Source organism: Vitis riparia, chromosome 11, assembly GCF_004353265.1.
Source record: "Vitis riparia cultivar Riparia Gloire de Montpellier isolate 1030 chromosome 11, EGFV_Vit.rip_1.0, whole genome shotgun sequence".
NCBI classification, from domain to species: Eukaryota; Viridiplantae; Streptophyta; class Magnoliopsida; order Vitales; family Vitaceae; genus Vitis; species Vitis riparia.
In genome coordinates this window covers 4,545,939-4,559,642 of record NC_048441.1, presented here as the reverse complement: position 1 = coordinate 4,559,642, position 13,704 = coordinate 4,545,939, and the positions used below count along the sequence as shown (strand labels likewise).

General features: G+C 32.8%; 1 protein-coding gene across 1 annotated transcript; it reads left to right on the top strand.

Moving 5' to 3' along the window:
* Positions 1–3,744: 3,744 nt before the first annotated feature.
* On the top strand, positions 3,745–7,842 carry LOC117925573 (sodium transporter HKT1-like). Its single transcript, XM_034844621.1, has 3 exons — positions 3,745–5,016; positions 6,606–6,836; positions 7,539–7,842. The coding sequence occupies exons 1-3, from the start codon at positions 3,791–3,793 to the stop codon at positions 7,735–7,737; spliced, it is 1,656 nt and encodes a 551-aa protein (XP_034700512.1). The 5' UTR covers positions 3,745–3,790; the 3' UTR covers positions 7,738–7,842.
* The last annotated feature ends 5,862 nt before the right edge of the window (positions 7,843–13,704 follow it).

Genomic DNA, 13,704 nt, shown 5'->3' with positions numbered 1-13,704 from the left:
TTTCTAATTAAGGTTTCTGTAGCAAAAAGTTCATCAAAAGCTTCTTGTATAGCTACTTCGTATTCATTCAAATATTTAAGAGAAGTTAGGTTTTTAATATATGTGGTTAAATCTTTTATAGTAGTTCTTAAATTATGTAATTTACCACAAGTTTCTCTAAATTCTTTACGTTGAGCATACAACCTATTATTAAGTTCTTTTACACTATTATAATCTATATTATATATACCAGGAGGATAAGGAATAAAAGACATTAATTCATATCAAATAAGTAGAGTAAATAAAGATTCAGAATAAATCAAGCAAAATTATTCAAACTTTAAATGGGGTAAGATAAAGTTCGATACTTTGAAAATTAATTTGAATCTACAGTCTCCTTTCCTAATTAATATACTACAATACACAGAGAAGCTCTGATACCAACTTTTCCCATCAGCAGTTTCAACAATGAAAGTTTGTGCTGAAAAGTTTTATATTGATTTAATGGTAGGGGTTTTGAAAGCTTTGTTAACAATGAAAGTTTAATTGAAGTTTTATATTTATTTAAAGTGTGAATACATTTGTGGCTAACATTAAAATAATATAAACATGTCCAAATACTTATTATTTTAATATAAAATTTTCAAACACTCGTTAAAATAATATAAACATTTTCAAACAATTATTATTTTAATATATATTTAACTTAAGGCTTTGTGCTTATAGTGTGAAACCATTAAATGTATAAAAGTTAAGTTTTTGAAATCGGCTATCTCAAAAATTCAGTAATAAAGGTAAGTGTGAAACCAAATTATGCTGAACATTATAGATACTGTTATCTCTATTCTATTGGAAATAATTTGATGTATTTAAATTAGACGCTTTCTTTAATAACTTAGTTGTGATTGACTTGCATTTTTTTTTCCATAGAAAACATCATCAGCACTTGACAGATGAGCAGGTTTTGGTTCCGTGGTACCAAACAAATTATTTGGATTTCATGTATTGTTTGCAGCGACAATTCAGGGGTGGAGCCACCATAGGCTCAGCCATGGCACCCTCAGATTTTAAAATTAAAAATTTTCTTTTGTTTATTTGGGAATTTTGGAAAGTCAAAAAAATAAAAATACAAGTTTGCCTCCTCTAAAAAAATATTTTTGTGAGTGAAAAATAAAATAAAAATAAAAAATTAGATAAACATGAATATCGGATAGATTTTATCAAATATTTGTTTGTTTGTTTGTATTTTTAATTTTATTTAATGTTAACAAAATTCAATTTATTTAAATCCTAATATACATAAAATAAATCTAACAAAATAATTTATTTATTTTTTATAATTTTGTATTTGATATTTATTAAATATTTTTTTATTTTATTTTTTATTATGGACTATGTTTTGTTTAATTTTGAGACTTTTTAAATGTTTAGATTTTTAGGTTTAATAATGGAATTGTTAATTCATGAATACATACACAATTATTCAAATATATGCTATTTAATTGATGATAAAATTTAATTTAATTTAAATATTTGATATTTTATTAAATATATTTTTATTGATAGGTTATTTTTAGTTTACCTTAAAGATTTGTATAAATGTTTAAATTTTTTAAGATTTAATAAAATATTTATTAATTTAGAGTTGAACACCTAAGTTTTAATAATGATAATGAATAACTTTTAAATATTTTTTTTTTTACTATGAAGTGATTTATATTTAATTATTTAAACAAAATCCAAAAAAAAAAAAAATTAGTGAGATTATTAAATTTTTATAAAATTTCTCTTGAAAAATATTTCTAAAAATTATTAAAATATTTATTAAAAATTTTTTAATATCTTTTAAAAAAAATTTGGTAAATATTATTTGAATTTTTTTGATAAATTTTTAATAAAATTTAAAACACTCTTATCAATGTTTTTAATATTTTTGTTATTTAATTTATCATATTATAAAATCTTTTTTTCTTATATAACTAATATAAATAATTACTTATTTTATTAAATAATACTGATGCTACCATTTATAAAATATAAAAATTTATCTATATTTATTATAATACACAAATCTTTTATTTTGGTAGACGCCAAAATTCTCGGCGTCTAACCAACCTCAGCCGGGTGGGTTGCATTTTAAAATTTGCTCCTGTCAATATACAACATTTATTGGAATATTTTTGTTATATTATAGACATTATTAAAAATTAGGGCCCATAAATGATGGGTCTCACTTAGATTAAATATGATTGAAGAATTTAAAGCATTAATTAATTATGGTTGGATTGAGAATCAGACAAATACAAAATTGTAGATGAATGAGACTTTCCCGTCCAAAGATTAGACCGGAAAATGCATGATTGCATACTAATTATGTTTTACATGGAACATGGCTGATCTATCACTCTCCAACATGGCCTCCCCAGAGCTAGATTTGAGATTCTTTGCTCAATCTATGCTTTCATTCATCTATTTAATTAGTGAAGGAAGAAGCTTTCCATGAAGAGCAGTCTTCCAATATTTATTAGTAAAAGAAAAGTAATGATATCTACCATGTGAATTTCAAGTCTACCACTTCATTATTATGGACTATTAACTATTTCCTTTAAAATGATAACAGTAACAACTATAAGATTTCTATTCAATATTTAAAACTATTTTTATATTATTCATATTATATTATTATTTCCATTTTTAGTTAATTTTTTATATTTGAAGTGTTAATAGGTAGTGTAATCTTGAAGCCACACCATCAAGAGCTATTTTAGATGGGGTCTAAATTTAATCCAAAAAGAAAATATTGTAGATGAAAGTTTAGGGCATGAATTAGTTCCTTGCATGAGGACTAACTTAAGTTATTTGAATTGGGTTTTGCATTTTGGTGACATGCTTGGACAAAACAGTGGACTAGCCTGATCCCCACAAAGTGACCCAAATTCTACTGCCTAGTGCATTCTTACAAGACTTGAGGCCCCAGGCGATAAATCCTTGTGTATTATTATGGATTGTTTTATGCAAATGATAGAAAAAGTTAAGGTCGAGAAAATAGCAGCATATTCATTCCATATTCTCCTAGATTAATAATTGCACTCTTTGTTTATTCTTGTTTGTTGTGACCTGTAGAAACGCGTTTGTCATTGTAGACAACACTTTGGTAGTTGAAAACCTTGTGTTGCATGTACCTTCAAAGAGACTTTCCCCCCATTATATCATATTCCAAACACGCCTAATTTGTTTCACATTGCCTATTTATCGTATGGACTCTTCAAAGAGACTTGTCAAATGTCAAAATTTTGAACTTCATAAAAGAAGTGTGAATCAGAGACTTCATGAAATATAGTCATTTTTCCCCGCACATCAACTTTGAAAAACATTATGGGAAATGGCCAATTAATTACTCACGAAGGTACCTGTGGGTTTCAAACCCCCTGATTATTCCTTCAATTAATCACTCAATCAGTCAATAAACAAAGACCTCAAGTTAGAAGCTAGCATATGGGCTGTTTCTAAATTCCACATGGTATGCAAGAAGGAAAGGGTTTGCAATCTGGGGTCACATGTGTTCTTGATTTCCACTTGCAAGTTTCCACAATTAAAAATTATGCGTCAATTTAGCTCAGCCAACCTTCCCAATGAGTGAAATTTCTTAGAAACTCATCTTTATTATTACCACGCTACTTCATCTCATCTACGCATTTGTCCTATGAGATCACACACATGAAAGTATGTTCGTGTGTGTGTGTGTATATAGGCCCCAGGGTTAGGCCAACTTCATCGCAAGGGAATTAAGAGCTTTCCCGGCTAAATAAAGATGATGAACTCTGCTAGTTTCACCGGCAACAAACATCATCGTCTTTGCACCTGTTCATCTTTCAAACTGGAATGTCTAGGCCGATCAATCTGCTTTCTAGTCTCATCCTTTTACCGTTTCGTAATTCTCCGGTTCAACACTTTCTTGGTTCAGCTTTGTTATTTCCTGTGTCTTTCATTTCAGGGATTCTGGGTCCTCAAGGCTTTGAAGCCGAGGACTCCTTTGAGGCCTAGAAACTTGGATTTGTTCTTCACCTCTGTGTCGGCAGCTACTGTTTCTAGCATGTCGACAGTAGAAATGGAGGTTTTTTCCAACAACCAGCTTCTGATTTTGACTCTTCTAATGTTTGTAGGTGGAGAGATTTTCACTTCGATGGTAGAACTCCAGTTGTGGAGGTCTAAACTTAAGAAACCATTGATAGCAGAAAACCAAGTCAATTCGGTTAGTAGCAATAGCAGTGCTCCTCCGGATCCTAGAAATCCTTTTGGTCAATTTGAGTTGCGCGTGGTAACGGTTCCTAGTATGAGTAATTCAACACTAGAAACTGATGAGGTTCAGAGCCAAATTGAGGGCCGAACTAAGTCATTGTCTAGTGAGTCTCTCAAATACCATTCCATCAAATTTTTAGGCTTTGTGGTGATGGGGTACCTTGTAGTAGTTCATGTCCTTGGAGTCACACTAGTGTCTGCTTACATAGCCCTTGTGTCAAGTGCGAGAGATGTACTAGAGCAAAAGGGCCTCAAGCTCTTCACCTTTTCACTCTTCACCACAGTATCAACTCTTGCAAGTTGCGGTTTTGTCCCGACAAATGAAAACATGATAGTGTTCAGCAAGAACTCAAGCCTGCTTCTTATCATCATTCCTCAGGTCCTTCTCGGGAACACCTTGTTTCCCTCCTGCCTGCGTTTTTCCATATGGACTCTGGGGAAGTTTAAGAAAGTGGAGTCCAATTACCTGTTGACCAACACAAGGGAGATTGGATTTCTGCACTTGCTTCCTAGTCTCCATTCTACTCTTTTGGTTCCTACTGTTCTGGGCTTCATTCTGATACAGTTCACGTTGTTTTGCTCCATGGAGTGGAATTCAGAAGGGTTGAATGGCTTGAATTCTTATCAGAAAATCATCGGTGCCCTCTTCCAGAGCGTGAATTCAAGGCATACTGGCGAAACAATTGTGGATATCTCAACTCTCTCGCCTGGCATCTTGGTGTTAGTCGTCGTAATGATGTTAGTCTCTTTCAACTCTTTTTTCTTTTTATCTTTCTTTATCCATGATCTCAGAAGCACAGCCTGAAATCAAACACCATAAGTGGCCACCCCCATGTGAATTAAAGGTAAGGTGCTAGGAAATATTGTTCAAATTTGCATATAGAAACCAAGTAAAACGCAAATATTCATCAAAATTGACTATCTTCATGTGGATTAAAGTTGATGATGGTAGAAAATATTATAGAGAAACCTAGCGATTTCTGGGGTTTTCTTCCTGTCCTCATCACATGATATTTAATTCAGTCTTACATTCTAGATCTGGCTACCCATCACATTTCTATACATAAAACAGTAGAATATTTGGAATAAGACCCAGTTAGAGGTCAATTGGGGTCTCTACTTTCAAGGGAGATGATTATTTTAGTAACTCTCCAGAAATGTGATTGATATTTATTATGTACGAAAATATTTTATTTCAACAACTCCATAGTTTATACATATGTTTTGCGTTTCTTCTGCTTCAGAATATTTTTAAGTGTATAAGGTTTTGACTATTCTAACACGAGCTTGATCAATTGAAAATTTTTGTTCAAATAAAAAGAGAAAAATTAAGCCATGCCCAACATGTGCCTTATCATGGAATCAATTGTAACTATAAGTAAGTACTATGAATTATTATGATTCCTTGTGCCAAATTAAGAATAGCTCTAGATGTTAATGGTGGACAGACTTAAATTTTTCTAAAAGAAAGGAAGACCAATCATTCATGTATATAACCAGGTCAAGTCAAATGGAGTCAAAAACTAAGGTGGGAAAAGAAAAAACAAAAAAGCCAACAAGGTTTTATAGTTCCTATGTTTCATATGTTTTAATATTTTACTAATGGACGTTTTTAGGGCTTAAAAAAAATAATAAATTGCATCGTGAGAAGTATTTATTGCATTAATATATGTTTTTTGCTTCATGAAACTTTATTATATGCATTTAAATAATCAAACCTTTGAGTCAAATATTTAAATTTTTTTTATATGTATGCAAAATTCCATATATAGAAACCTTAAGAGGCATGATTTTGAGAATAGTTTATGTTCTTCAAAACAAAAAATTATGAAAACAAGTTTGACAACTAAAAATTATTTTCTATTTTTTATTCTTAAGAACAGATAATATGGTCTTTTCAAATAATATCTTTTAGTTATTTTTATTGTTTTGACTTTTTTTTTTATTTTAAAAAATAATTATACAAATATATACAATGATTAAAAATAAAATATTAGACATAAAAATTATTATTAAAACATATTTTAAAATATTAAAAATAAGTTAAAAATATTTTAGGTTTTTAAACAAATTTTTATTTTACAGAACATCATAAAACAGTTTTTGAAAATAATTATCAAATTAACCCTTAGTTATTCTAAAATAACATTTAAAAAAAAAATCTATAGGGTATATTTGGCAATATGACATTAACTTGTAACTTTGACATCCCCAAATTACCTTATTCATAATAGCAATTTGTTGACCTTTGTAATATATATTTGATTTATTATGAATTTGGATAAGATTTAATTTGCACTGGAATTAATTAATGTTTTAATCCACAGGTACCTTCCTCCTTATACTTCTTTCCTACCCATAAAAGGTGATGAACAGTCTTCAGAAATATGCAATGGAGGGAGGAAGAGAAGAAGGGGAAAGATTGTGGAGAATATAATATTCTCACAACTATCGTACCTGGCCATCTTCATCATCCTTATCTGCATAACGGAGAGGAGAAAGATGAAAGATGATCCTCTCAACTTCACAGTGTTAAATATTGTGATAGAAGTAATCAGGTAAGGCTTTATTATTCCTTTCCTTTTTTCTTTTTCCGAGATTAATAGTTGGGTAGAGTATGTAATTTTTCATTTCTTGAACATTTATGCATGTAATGCATCTAATATTGTTTACATGGTACATGAAATCACATGATTATATTTATTAATATTTCACAAAAGTAGTGAAAAATGATGTGTGAGTATTAGAACTCATTAAAAAGCCAAATATATAGCCAAGGTGTTTCTTCACAAGCCTGAGGTTATCATGAGAGAGTGGCCTATATCTCTCCACTCCACTAATTTGTGGTTCATGTATCATCATCTTCATTATATCAATTCCAACAACATCAATCATTGCTTAAGGGTGCATGATCTATGGAAATCCATCTCTCAATGTCCAACTTTTGGATATGATTTCAATTTTCACCTAGCTGAGAGAGAACACATGCATTGATCTCGAACATATATCAGGACAAACAATGTTGGGAACCCCACCAAGGGAGCTTGCAAGACCAGTACTTGTCTTCTTTGAAGAGAATCCAATTCCTAGTGTTTAAGGTTTTTGGGTTTTATTCACTACAAAAGCCTTGTGTATGATTATGACTCAAAAATGTAAATCTTCCTGTTATCCACCACCTAAAAAACAAAGCAATTTCTCCTTGTTTGCCCTGCATTTGCATTTGAATCTATATATACTTACATGTTGCAAATGATTTGCAGTGCCTATGGAAATGTTGGGTTTACAGCAGGCTACAGTTGTGAACGGTTGTTGAAACCTGATAGTAGCTGCCAAAGTAAATGGTTTGGATTCTCGGGAAAATGGAGTGATGAGGGGAAAATAATTCTCATTTTTGTCATGTTTTTTGGAAGACTAAAGAAGTTTAATATGGATGGAGGTAGAGCATGGAAGCTCTTGTAAGTGATAACCAAGAGGCAAAGTCTGAAGGCTATATTGATCTCATGTAGGATATGAAATGCAAATCCTTAGCTATCTACAATGCATAAAAAGTTGACAGTTGCTTAATTTTAATTGAGGAATTAATGAGTACTGATAGGGATGAAGAAAAGAGAGATTAATCGGACTTGGAGGTAAGCGCAATCTCCTTGTGTTCTTCAATAGGTAATTGAACTCCACTCTCTTCACAAATTTCCCCAAAATCCATTTTGAAACAATCTCCTTTTTTAGAAGAATCTGAGGCAAACAAAATTACGTACCAGGCCTAATAGATTCCTGAGACCATTATTTTTTCATTTGTTGGGCCATGATGACCAAAAATAGTGAACATGTTGAGACCTTTTCTATAGTATATAATGTATTGATCATGAAACAACGACTATAAAACACTGTGATAAAAAATTGCACAAACTAAACTGAACCGAAAAGAAATTAAAAGGAATAGAGGAACTCATCGAAGAAGCACAAGAGGATAGTTCTATATATGCTCACAATCAACCGACTATGGCTCAAGGCTAAAAGAGTGTGACCATAGGTTATTGTTGCAGAAAAAAAAAGACTGACGAAGCGTGATCATAGATGATGCTGATAAAGCCTATGATCATGAACAAAAGCAATCCCATGACCATAGGTTTATGGCTAGGGAGAACTAAGTTCCACAACTTAAAAGGTTGCGCTCATGGCTATAGGATTCTCTTGGCCACGACCAAAAGTGGCTCGACATGTAGACATTCGGTCATATAATAATGGATTTCTTTTGGCTCGTCCATAGTTGCATTTTGCATTGCTCTATTTCCTCCTATGACTATGGTTTGTTCTTTTTTAAAAAAAAAAATAATAATTATTGTAAATTTAAAATTGAACTATCATGATGATTGATGACTATGATTTATATATTAAACTACACTATTACACTAGACAATGATACAATGTGCAGACTTTATTCATTCATAAATCAAAGTTACTTTTGGTTTAGGAATACAAGTAGTAAAAATTCAATATCTATCTTTAATGATGCACCTATTATATAGTATTTGTATCAGGGAGGAAGGGATTTTGGGGAGAAGTTTCAGTTTTCATCTTTTGGTGAATCCTTTGGCGAGAAAAGAAATAAACAGAGAGAGGAGTTTTAGGCATTGGAAGGAGAGCACCATCTCCATCCTTAGAAGGAAGCAGAGTTTACCACCGACAGAGAGGACTTGGGGCATTTTTTTTTAGGAGAGGCAAATAGGAGCCTAGGGAATTTTCTTACTTTATTTATTTTTTTATTTATTTGGAGAAAAGCATTTCTAGGTACGTTTGCTAAACCACACGTGTTGCAATCATTTTCTTTGGGTTGTTGTACGATATTGTAACAGATTCATGTTCTTCCATTTTCACATTATTCTGATATGTTTCTTGTAGTATCATTTTGATGATTGGCTATGGACATTATAAATCATGTATGTTTTTATGGAATTCTAGACCATCTATATGTATTTTCTGTTTGGTTATTCTGTTTCTATGGAATATGAAATTATACTTTATTTCTTTGGCTTCGTTGTGGTGTTCTCGACAAGACTTATGTAATCATATTTTTTGTTCATATAAAAAAATATTGATGAGAAAAAGGGTTGTAGAGAGAAAAATGGTTTTCTATTATGTTTTCACGGTTTTCTCTATTCAGAATAGAGATATTTATACATCTTCTAGTCACGCTTTTTGTGAGTGTTGCTTATATTTAAAAAATATAAAATGTGATTACATTGAGAGAAGGAACATGTCACCACCCTCAATACATTGTCTTTTTACTTCCCCTCAAGCTGAGTGTGGCTAGTGAAACAACACTAAGCTTGCTCTTGAATCGTTCAAAGTGAGTTGCTGATAAGGGCTTTGTCAAAATGTCGATAACTTGATCCAAAGAGGGAACATGTTGAACCAGTAACTACTTAGCCATTACTTTTTCTCTAACCAAATACAAATCAAGTTCCATATGCTTTGGTCGTGAGTGCAATATTGGATTAGTTGACAAAAAAACAATGATGGAAAAGGTGGACTGTTAAGGGAAAAAGCATTGAAAAGGATATATAGAGATGAAATTAAAGGAGGAATAGATGGATAAGCAAGAAGTAGAACAGATCGAAACAATTGGTTGTGTAGTAGCAGATAAAGAAGGAGAGGAAGAGTGAATGCCATGAAACGAAAAAATAGTTTCATTGAAAGTGACATTCTTAGAGATATACACTCAACCATGGGAGACAAGACATTTATAGCCTTTATGAGATGGACTATAACTAAGGAATGCATAGGGAAGAGATCTGTCCTCAAGTTTGTGATAATTGTAAGGTCGAATGTAAAGGAAACATTGATAATCAAACACCTTGAACTCAAAGTAGTTGGGTTTAATTTTAAAAAGGACTTCTAATGGACTTTTGTTGGCAAGAATGGAAGTGAGAAAGCCTATATATTAATGATGTGACTAGCAGTGGTAAAAGCTTCATCCTAATATTGAATGGGAAGGTAGGCTTGAGCAAGGAGAGTGAGACCTTTCTCAATAGTATCTCTATGATTTCTCTCTACAACCCCATTTTGTTCAAGGGTATGAGGACATGAGAGTTGATGAATGACTCCAAAAATTGGAAATGGTGAAGAGAACGAAATTCTCCACCCCAATCTATTCTAAGACTTTTCAATTTGCAATTAAAATGAAGTACAGTTTGTGTTTTGAAATTATGAAAAGCTGAATACACTTTAGATTTAGCTTTAGGGAAGTAAAGTCATGTGAATCTGGAATATGCATCTATAAAACTCACATAATAACAAAAACCATTGGATGAGAGGGTGGGGGCAGGCCCCAGACGTATATCTGAGTTAATAAGCATTAATGGAGTGTGATATGTAGAATAGGAAATTAGACAAGGTAACTTATGGCTTTTTCCCAATTGACAAGCTGTGCAAAATGAAATTCTTATTTTTTGAAAATCTTCTTTTACATTAATCCAAAACAATTTTGACAATCTTATCAACTGGATGGCCAAGTCTTTGATGCCAAAGACCAATACTAGACATGCAGATTTGATTACAATGAACTAAATTTGAATTGGAACTGGAGCATAAGCTAGCTGTGTAAACTCTAGAGACCGAAGGACTTGGAAACTGATTTGGTGAAGATGAAGCTGGAATGTGATGATAACCGGGTAGACTAGTGAAAACTGGTTTAAAGGAAATGAGAGCTGGGAAGATGAAATTGATGAAGCCCATCCTTAAGAATCCCTTGAGTACAATGGCTCATGTGACCACATCCTTTACAAACAAGAGAAGAATGAAACTCAAAATAAACATCATTATCCTTGGCAATTGTGAAACATTGATGAGATTTTTGGTGATATTTGGAACATGTAAAAGATTTCTAAGAATGAAGGATTTAGAAGAGTAAGGACTTGAAAAAGATGAATGTCCAACATGTGAAATAACCAAACCTGTACCATCACCCACATGTAGCTTATTAGAGCTCGGATAATCAGTGTCAATGTTCAGATTGCTGAATTCATTGGTGACATGATTTGTACACCAGAATCTAGAAACCAAGCCCCATCATCTTGAGTATTTGGTGATACAACAATAGCTTGCATTTTGCTTGCATTGCTAGAAGATCCTGATGTAGTAGCCCCAGTATGTGAGTGTGAATGGTAATCAGAGAAACCAATGAAGAATGGGTCAAAACAATGGTAACATTTGAGAAAAATGTGACCATCTTCCCACAAAGTTGACACTGAGGCTTGGCACTGTTTCTGCCACATATCCTTGACCTTTGGCTCCTTTACTGCCATGAAATTTGGTGCCCGAATGGCCATGAAATGACCCCAAGTTTTGAGATGAATTTCCTTGAGTAGGATGAGAGAATTTCTTTTGTGGATTTTGATAGGCAACATTAGCTGTTGGGATGACACTGGAGGCATGGATATTATATTGCTCAAGTTGTTTCTCATGTGCAAACAACAGGCCAATTACATCAGTTAGTTTGTAGGCATTCAAATTAGATGTAATTTGCACAGTGATGGATTCATAATCATGTCCTAACCCAGCAGTAATAGCAAGAATCTGATCCCTTATGGATAGAATATCATCGATTAAGGCAAATGAATCCATAATAGTCTTCATTTATTCAAATAATCCTCATAGCTAAACCACCCTTCTGTAAATTTTGCAATTCAGATCTAAATTGCATTAAATATGTTCCATTTTGAGCAGCAAAATATGAGTCAAGGCAGTCCAAATCTCATGAGAAGTAATGGATCCAACCAATTAGGGAAGAATACTTACAGAAATTGAGCCAAAAAGCCAGGAACGATCACATATCTTGACGTTGCCGTTATTCATAATCTGGGTTGAGGAGGACCTGAGATAAACCTTCAATAGGATTTAAATTCAAACAAAATTGAGGTGGACAAAGAAAGTGCCTAAGTATAACCATCAAGCCCTAGTCCATGAATTGTAGCATAGATCTGTTGCTTCTATAGGAGGAAGTTATCCTCATAAGCTTCATTGCAATTGGTTGTGTGGCTGGATTCACAACTTGTATCATGGAAGATGATGAACCAGAGGGTCTTCATACAGTTATTTTACTAGACGATGACATTGGGGTGGAATCAATGGAAGAGGGTTTGTCATTGAAGATGAAATGACTCTAATACCATGATGAGAAAAAGGGTTGTAAAGAGAAAAATGGTTTTCTATTCTGTTTTCTAGGTTTTTACTACTCAGAACAGGGATATTTATACATCCCCAGTCACACTTTTTGTGAGTGTTGCTTATATCTAAAAAATATAAACATGATTACATTGAGAGAAGGACACGTCAACATCCTCAGTAATTGTCTCAGAAAAGAGATATTTATACATCCTTCAGTCACACTTTTGTGAGTATTGCTTATATCTGAAAATATAGAACATGATTACATTGAGAGAAGGGAAGCATCACCACCCTCAGTACATTGTCTTTTTAAAATCCATTTTGGTCATGTTTCTATGTTTTGATCATGCATTTTCGTTTGTGCATGCTATGTTTCTATTTTTTTTTTTTGGGTTTTGCTTTTTCTGTGTTCCACTGTTTCTGGTGCTCGATTCATGGTAGATGGGAAAACCTTTAACATTAATGGGAGGAACTCTTGCTAGTTGATGAATATGTCGATTGACTTCATTTTTATATGTCGAGATCTTCATTCTGTTTAGGGTATTGGTTTATAGAGAGAATTTCTTGTCTATTCCGATCCTAGAGTAGTAAATGTAGAATAAAAATACTCAGGACAAGAAGTGTTTGTTTTCAGGGTGGATCTATACAGAGGTAGTTGCAGCGAGTTATGGACAGAGAGTGAATATGTCGAGGCTCACATAACAGGTTGGCATACCAACCCCATAGATAGGACATGCAGGTATCCCAGCTGGGGTGAAATGGTTTAGTGTCCATGATATAGATATTGCTTTCAGTAATTTAGAGGATAATCTTGTCATGGAAAGGAAAGAGAAGACTTCATGAATTCTTTTGAGCTTACTTTTGGGGTCTTGGAGTTTCAATCTTGGAAATTTGTTTGAAAAATAGGCAGACCCAAAATTGAAGAGATGGCAGAAAGCATCATCCGTAAGCTTGTTATTGTTATTGAGGCTTCATAATGCCTGTTTGATTCAGAGGAAATGGAAGCATTAGAGATGACAGTAGTGATGCGAATTCTACCACTATACAGGTCTTTCTCCATGCAAGTTAATTAACACAAGGAGATTGACCACCTTCATGACTCGCATAATCGTGAACTTGGTTCCAACAGATCATGGGTAATGGAGAATTTGCAAATTTTAACAAGAGCCCCAATTAAAGAAACTCTGCAAGCTGACCGAAGCTCATGAAAGTATCAAACCACCTGAGGCCATAATTGATCTCTCATTATCCCTTGAAGCT

Excerpts from the sequence above, each read along its gene's own strand:
- LOC117925573 (XM_034844621.1), top strand. The coding sequence starts at position 3,791 with ATGATGAACTCTGCTAGTTTCACCGGCAACAAACATCATCGTCTTTGC. Across the intron at positions 5,017-6,605 it reads GTGTTAGTCGTCGTAATGAT|GTACCTTCCTCCTTATACTT; the intron begins GTTAGTCTCTTT and ends TTTAATCCACAG. Across the intron at positions 6,837-7,538 it reads ATTGTGATAGAAGTAATCAG|TGCCTATGGAAATGTTGGGT; the intron begins GTAAGGCTTTAT and ends AATGATTTGCAG.